At 41.8% G+C, this 8,070-nt stretch overlaps 1 protein-coding gene across 2 annotated transcripts in view; it reads left to right on the forward strand.

Annotated features, from left to right (window-relative positions):
- TIPRL (TOR signaling pathway regulator) overlaps nucleotides 1-8,070 on the forward strand; it is a 24,693-nt gene that overhangs the window by 5,278 nt on the left and 11,345 nt on the right. Inside the window, exons 2-5 of one of the 2 annotated variants that reach the window (XM_019526962.1) lie at nucleotides 2,646-2,825; nucleotides 4,166-4,265; nucleotides 5,942-6,073; nucleotides 6,418-7,386. In XM_019526962.1, coding sequence (XP_019382507.1) covers nucleotides 2,646-2,825; nucleotides 4,166-4,265; nucleotides 5,942-6,073; nucleotides 6,418-6,438 — 433 coding nt within the window. In that variant the 3' untranslated portion in view covers nucleotides 6,439-7,386. The other variant, XM_019526961.1, reaches the window with a different exon arrangement.

Here is an 8,070-nt window from a genome sequence, read left to right on the forward strand (position 1 = left end):
AAGGGCCACCCATATGATCAGAGACTTGCATGGCAAGCCATGTGAGGTAAGGCTGAGGGACCTGGTACTCTTCAGCCTGAAGAAGAGAAGTCTGAAAAGGGACTTGGTAGCAGCTTACCACTACATCAGAGGCATACATCAAGGGCACAGTGAACAACCGTTCACCAGGGGACCCTTGGGGAAAACCAGGAGCAATGATCACAAACTCCTGGAAGACCGTTTCAGGCTTAACATTAGGAAAAACTTCTTCACAGCTAGGGTGTCCTGACCATGAAATAATCTCTTTCTAGAGGTGGTGCAGTCACCTACCCTGGAAATCTTCAAGAGGAGACTGGATGGACACCTGGCTAGAGTCACCTGACCTCAGTTGTCTATCCTGCTTGGTGCAGGGGGGCTGGACCCAATGATCTTCTGAGGTCCCTTCCAGCCTACATTCTATTAATCTATGAATAATCCCACATTTTGAGAGGCTAAACAAGACAGAATATTTTCTGGCATATGAGATGTGAGAGTCTTAATGATAAATTGAAAAAGCACTGAAGATTTGGGGAGGTAAAAGTGGATCCAGAAATACTTACTGCAAACAAAAGTCTTAATGCTGGTACATGTTCCCTATGACAAACCTGACCTGAATTAGTCAAGTTATTCAGTTTCATTGCTCTGAAACAATTTTAGACTTTAAAACATCCACTTTCTATGAATACTTGTTTTTGTTCAGTTGGTTGGCTTGCTGGCTTTTTTTTCTTCCTATTTTGTGTTTTTGTTGTTTGGGCATTAAGAGTATGGGGAACATAACCCAAAGTAGAATCTTATTCCTAACAGAGCAATGCCAAAATCAGAAAAAGCATTAACAACTTTAATAGGGAAGCAAAGGACTGAATTTGTCTTGGCTACAGAATTCTCTTCTGCCCTAGGGGTAGTCCCTCCAAGTTGGAAATGTTGCACTAGTTGAAATAGTGACACTCAGCATATTGTCAGTGCTGCATTTCTTCTGTTTAAGATTTAGGGTTTCATTCTCCATTACTATTTTTCATTTAATTAAGACAGTGCACTTGCATTCTGTGGAGTGCCGTGTGGGGTAGCTCAGTTGGTAGAGCCTCAGACTTAATCTGGGCATCCAGGGTTCAAGTTCTTGCCAAGGAGGTGGCTGTTGTGGCATGATCTGTTGAGTCCAGGCTTGCAGGAAACTTCTGTGGTCTATACTTCATCAAAAGGTCCTATCTTCTGAGTGGGAGTGGGGGAACAAACCTTTTGGCATGGACTGCGAGTGTTTTTGCTTTGCTTCGTAGCACGAGACATGGTCCTTTTCCTAGGTTTTTCTGAGCATATGTTAACCAATTCCTTCCCTGTCTTTGCACTCTGGTCACCCCTGCTTTTGCCTATGACATTTTGTAGAGGTGTGTTTGTTTCAGATTTTGCACCTTGTCCTTATAGTTGAGGGTTTGAAGTGGTGATTTTGGACATTCCTTCAGTTAATAAATGGCTACCAATGCACAGGATTGCACGTAATAATTCATGAAGCTCCTTTCCATTCCTCCATTTCTGTGGAATGTTATCAGCCTAATCCACCTGTTTAGGCCTGTCTCTCAAATTATTTCTGGGGAAAAAATTGTTGCCAGCATTAAAATTTGCAGTGTTTATCTGGTTCTCTCACCTTTTTCATCTCATCTTTATTCTACTATATTTCATTCTTTTTGTGTCTGCTTTTTTTCTTTTTACTCATGTTAGTTTTTCTTAATTGAGAAGTTAAAGAGTTGGGAGAATTTTAAAGCTGTTAGAGGTGTTGTGTGGCGTGTTTGTGAATAGCATGTAATTTGCAGAAGTAGAGGAGGCAGTAAAAGGTATTGGGCAGAAGCTTTGAGAAAAAGTGTGTAAGGGATTAACTATATTTTCTGTTTGAACACTCCTTACCTCAAGGGGTCATAGTTTGTGGTTGAAGCTTCTTGGTTTGTCCTAGTATAAACGATTCATTAGACCCCAGATCATTCACATTTGGCTGGTTTACAAACCTTTTAAATCATGGCAGGCTGCCGAATTAAGGATGAGCTATTTGGCTCTTTCCTGTGGCTTTTACCTTGAAGGCCATTGCTTCTCTGATAAGCTGGAACTCATCAGTAGTCCCACACAGCTGATTGGAGAAGTGGTGCTCTTTGAAGTACAGTAGGTGGAAAGTCCTGTGAGAACCTGATTTCTACTAATATATATAAAAAATATGTTCCCTCCAAGCCTTCTGAGACAGCAGTTCCAATGCAACTGTTTCTATTCTGAAAGCTGCCTCAAATTTAACTTGCTCTGAAGTGATGCTAAACTGAGCTTCCTCATTTATGAAAATTTCTTGAAGTGCCAAGGTAGAGGGAGAGATACTGGAATATCTTTGCAATATGAATGCCTTTCCCAGGTGATGTCCCTACAAGAAATATCAAATTGTCAAACGGGGCGGGGGGCAAATGCAAAGTTTCCACAGAGCATTATGTGCTGATGGTGCATATCTTATTTTATTTCAAGATGGCATTACCTAAATAATGTTTATTATTTATTTAGGGGCAAGACCACTTAAATCGTGCTAAGCCTGGCTGGCATAATACAAAGTCCTGGAAATATTAGATGACTGTTTTAATGATTTAATCTCTCTATCTCTCATGCAGGTTAGCTGAAGAATTGCATATGCCTTCCCTTCCAGAAATGATGTTTGGGGACAACATCCTAAGAATTGTGCATGATTATGGCTTTGGAATTGAGTTCAATGCAACAGATGCATTAAAATGTGTAAATAACTACCAAGGCATGATCAAAGTGGCTTGTGCAGAGGAGTGGCAAGAGAGCAGGTGAGCATTATTATCACAATAACTGGGAGCAGGTAGACCAGGCTGGCATCTTAGAAGTTAACTGGTTCAGAGAGACTTGAGCTGTCATAGCCAGCAACCTACTTCATCAGGTGCTATAAGCAATAATTGGGGATTCCTTCATGTCATGGGTGACTGGTGCCACCTTAGTTGGGGGGGCATGTGTTGTTGACCAGGAGTGGGGGGAAAGGGGGTCCCCCATGGCCGATCCTGCCGACTGGGGGGACCCTGAGGTCGCTGCCTGGGGTGAGGGTTCCCCCACGGCTGATCTCACTGCCCAGGGATGTGGGGATCCCTGCGGCCACTCACTGCAGCTGCTTCTGGGAGCGGCTGCAGCGATTGGGTGGTGATTGCACAGGGGGTGCTCCTACCTGCCCATCGTCTAAGCAGCGAGCATGGCCAGTCGTGGGGTTCATGTGCCCCCCTGTGGACCCCGTACGCATTGCCATTGATTCATGCAGTAGGAAGAGGCATGATGCCAGGGTTTTATAGCAGGGTGGAGAGGGGCTGGAAGCCAGGATTCTTAGTGCCATTTTGTATTTGGTTTCTCTCTCACTCATTCATTCAGATCTAAAGTCTTTTAACACTTCTGTAGCCTGGTATCCCCATCTAGAAAACTGGAGTAATTCATTATATGTGCTGCCTGCTTCTTACGAGTGTTGTGTCTTACTTCGCACCTATGGTATATCTACTAGTGCAGTGAAGTGTTAATGCAACTGTACTACTTCTGGTGCCCAAAGCTGCTAATTCAGAGTATGTCAGCATAGTATTTGTACTATGTTAGACATACCTATGCTTAATTTCTATCAAATAGTGTTAGTGGCAAAAAAATTCAGTGGCTTGGTTGTGCAAGATTGACCATTAATGTCCCCCAGTTGAAGTCAACTTAAAAATTTTAAATGCTGGAAGGTTTTTTGTTATATACTTATGTTGGTTCAGAGTTCTGTAGTCATCAAGTTGTTTTTGGTGCAAAGAAGATTTGGATTTATCCTAATGTCTAAGGAGAGCTGTACTATTGATTTTAATATCGGATATGTTCTGCTAACGCACTACGTCCTTCCTGTGTGAAAAGGTAGACTGAAACTCCCGAGTACAGTGTCTGAAAATGTCATGCTTGAGGGCATGCTGTCTTCATGCCTAGGAGCAGGACAGTTCTAGAAAACTCGGCAGTAGTCTTCAAAATCACTGTAGGGCCTGATGTCACAGTTTCTGCACAGGAAAAATAAGGACAATAGTGTGGGCACTATAGCATGCATCTTCCATGTGTGGTATTTTAATATTAATATTTATAACAGTGTAGTGTATTCTTTTCCCTTGTTGAGGACTGAAGCTGAACATACTAAGGAAGTTGTTAAACCATATGACTGGACTTACACAACGGACTACAAAGGAACATTACTAGGAGATGCTGTAAAATTAAAGGTGATTTCATTTTAAATGTTTATTGCATGGTACTTTGATAAACCGACTTGTATATTGTATATTGTTTTACTGAAAAGTAAAGCATATCTAGAATGTGAATTTGCATAGTTTCAAAGAGCTTCTGCTCTTGAAGGTTTACTGAGTGTTTCTAAAGTCTATTTTAGGTTTTTTGTTTTTTTTAGCAAAGAATGGTTCAAATAATCAAAATCTGTTAATAAAAATTGAGCGGCCACAAATCTTAAGAATTTGTTCCATGAACAAATATGGAGTTACCCATAATACTTAAGGACATCCCTCACTCCCTCCCAGAGCCTGGGACTCCCCAGTTACACTTAAGCTAATGGTCTCGCATGATTCGGTGATACCCTAACCCTGTGCAGTTTACTAGTTGGCTGTGAACCTAGATTTGGCTATTAGTGGTTCTGAGTTTGCGTACAGTGAAAATTGTTCTCATGGCTTTTCTGTCACAACCCCTCCCTATTATGTTATAACCAATTTAAATGAACCCTGAATTTTCTGGTGCCTTTTTGACTTTAAACAGTCGTCCCCCTGTAGACAGATAATTCTGTTTAATCCACTAAGATTATTATAAAACACTTGCGACATTTTGTAGTATCTGTGATTGGCTCAGTGTCTCTGAATCTGATACCTTTTGAAAGGTAGAGGCGGCTTCAAATGTGCATGTAGAGCAGAACATAGAAAAAGATAAGACACCCAAAATTTCAGTGAAATTAAAAGGAAGGAACAGGCTTTCATTAGATCTGGATAATGTCCTGGAATTTGAGGCAGAGCTATGTTAGTTACAACCTTATTTATACAAGAAGTCTTCAGAAATATATGGTAGTAGACTTGACATTTCCCCACTGTTTTGAAATCTAGAACACAGGCAAAACTGGTCACAGTTGTTATTTTAAAATTAAGTTCAGCAAAACTTGCATTCAGCCTGCCCCAGTCAGCCTGATGACAGCATGTGAGACATTGAAACAGAGTTTCCTGCTCAGTTACATATTTCTTCTTGGAATGTTTTAACTTTTGTTGTGAGAAGCTTGAATGGGGGTAGTCTTTGACTGCATCATATAAATTAAAGATTATTTACTCTAGGGCAAGGGTGTCAAACATAATGCCTGTGAAGCCAATCTGTCTAGTCCGGCAAGGCCACTGAAAATTGGGGGCATGGCCAGGGTCATGTCCTCTGCTGCAAAATCTGGGTCCCTTGGGCCTGACAAACATGGCAATCAGTGGCAGGACAGTGAGTGAGAGCTGACACAGGGCTGCAGCAGTAGTGACAGACTGTCTCCCTGGCTGACAGCTCCCACTGTGTTCCTCATGCTGGAGCTGGAGCGAGGCCTATTGCTGCAGCAGATGGAGCTGCAGCTCTGGCTCCTACATGGGGCATGTAGTGGGCGATGGAGCTCACCAGCATGCCCCAGGTCAGAGTCCAAGCTGCTGCTGTCTCTGCTGCGTGGTCCAGGTCAGAGCTGGAGCTGCCACTGCTGCTGTTTCTGCATGCCCCAGACTGAATCCGGCTCTTAAGGAGCCCCATGGTCCAGACCCGGCCTGAAGTACAAGGTGAGTTTGACAACCCTGCTGTAGGGGATTGGAGAATGAAGGGTTTCCAGCAGAAGACAAGCTGCAGTCTTTTAACATCTCCTTGATATCCTAACTTGGTTTTTTAGGTGGTTCCTACAACAGACCATATAGACACAGAGAAATTGAAAGCGAGGGAACAGATAATGTTTTTCGAAGAAGTTCTCCTCTTTGAAGATGAGCTTCATGATCATGGAGTTTCAAGTCTGAGTGTAAAAATAGTGAGTTGAATTACTTCCCATTTATATAACCCCACAAATAACACTGCTTTCAAGGTAAAGTTGAAGTTAAAAGCGCAAAATGCACTGACTAAAATTTTAAAATTCTTTCAGTTTAAGTAATGAAGTTGACATTAGCACCATAAGTAAGAGACACATCCCCTTTAGTCCTACCTTGATGAAGGATTTCTCTAACCCGTAAGACCTCTGCTGTTTTGCTATGTCTTTTCTAGAAGATATAGCTTGTGCTACAGAAGAGGGGGGTCTTTTTCTGCTCTTTGAATACGTAAGTGTAGTAGAAGCGTGAAATATTAACACCAATATTCCAACGTTCATTTCTTTGGTAGGAGATCGTGGAATCCCCTTAAATTACCATATTTCCTTGCATACACACAGCTGCAAATAAGACACACACCTTGTTTTTGGAAGGCAGAACATAGAGAAAAAGAGTTTTTTCCAGAGTCATGGCCAACTGTATGACGTGGATTTAGTCCTCCTGGAAACATATTTGTCCAGGAAGTGTGGCATCCCAGAAAACAGTCTTGATGAGGCAACAGGAACTTCTTGGTATGGCAGGACAGCAACAAGGCTAGGCTCCAGACCCTTGCAAGGTCAGTAGGAAGGCTGTTACTTCATTACTGTAATAGTTCTTTATATAAGTTCCTGTAAATAAATGCTGTTTCCATACTACGCGCCTCATCAAGGTAATGCTGACTGCATGCAGCAGTTTACTTGCCCTGAGCTTGCTCAGTTGCTCCTTTAGATGCAAGCTGTGTTGATCAGCCAATAGCTACTGCAGATTGTTTAGCAGCTGTGAAAGGAGTATGCCTGGACTCTGCCCCTTCTGCTTGCTGGGCCCCAAAGAAGTGGCAGGCATTAAAGTACAGCACTGCCATGCTTCTGTTCCTGCTTGTAAAGAAAAAATAACTTTCTCATTTAAAATACACAACCTAATTCTGAAGGGCTAATTTGAGGATGGGGTGGGGGAAAGATGCATGAGGTATGCAAGTAAATACAGTAATACTATGGGATTTTTCTCTTTTTGGTGCAGGCATGAGGCCTGGCTAATATGCTGACCTGTATTACAAACTTAATGGCTGCTCAGGATGTCTAGTGCCCAGCTAGCTAATATATCTTCTCTTTGTCCATGCTTCAGCCTAAATTTTAGATTCTAGGATGGAAAGTTTTTGGTATTTGCTTTTAAAAACAACATTGTAGAAAAAATAGCTCAAATTCAGATATTTTAATCTCTGATCTAAATATTTAAATATATCATGTTGGCTTCACAGTAAAATATCATAATGTGTCATGCACTATCTTGTTTTTTGCAGAGAGTCATGCCTTCCAGCTTCTTTGTGTTGTTGAGGTTTTTCTTGCGAGTTGACGGTGTGCTTATCAGGATGAATGATACAAGGCTGTATCATGAGGTAGATGTTCATGTCTTACCTGTTTTTCATGTTTCACTTGGGAGGAAGCAGCTTTCACTGTTACTTCCTGTCAGATGAACTGCGCAAGTTGAAACAGTTCAGCACTCATGCTTGAACGAATAGGAGGTGGCTGAACTGTACATCCAAGTTCATTAGATTAGATGGATCTATTATGGAAGAGCCTAACTACGGCACCCTTTCCTCTCCCTGTTCTGAAGTACTCATAATCTCAACAGACAGGTCACAGGGCAAGGAAAAGGAGGAATTGCACATGGAGTGAATAGTGCAACACTGTTCTTTCTATTATTTTCTTCCAGCCTCCAACTCCCAACAACATTCACACACCTTTTTTTTTTTTTTTTTTTTTCCCCCCCCCCACCCCCCACAAAATTCCCCCCCCTTTTTTTTTTTTTTTTATTTGCCTCATATTTTCCTATTTCAGAGAAGGGAGTGAGTTTTAGGGGCTTGCATGTAGAACTGAGCCAGAGTTCCCAGCTCTCAGTACTTTGTGTGGTGACTTTTGGGGAATTCATTTACCTTTTGCTTCAGTTTCTGATATCTAACGTATCTGAT

This window comes from Gavialis gangeticus, unplaced genomic scaffold (genome assembly GCF_001723915.1).
Source record: "Gavialis gangeticus isolate Ggan-Ray unplaced genomic scaffold, GavGan_comp1, whole genome shotgun sequence".
Lineage (NCBI taxonomy): Eukaryota > Metazoa > Chordata > Crocodylia > Gavialidae > Gavialis > Gavialis gangeticus.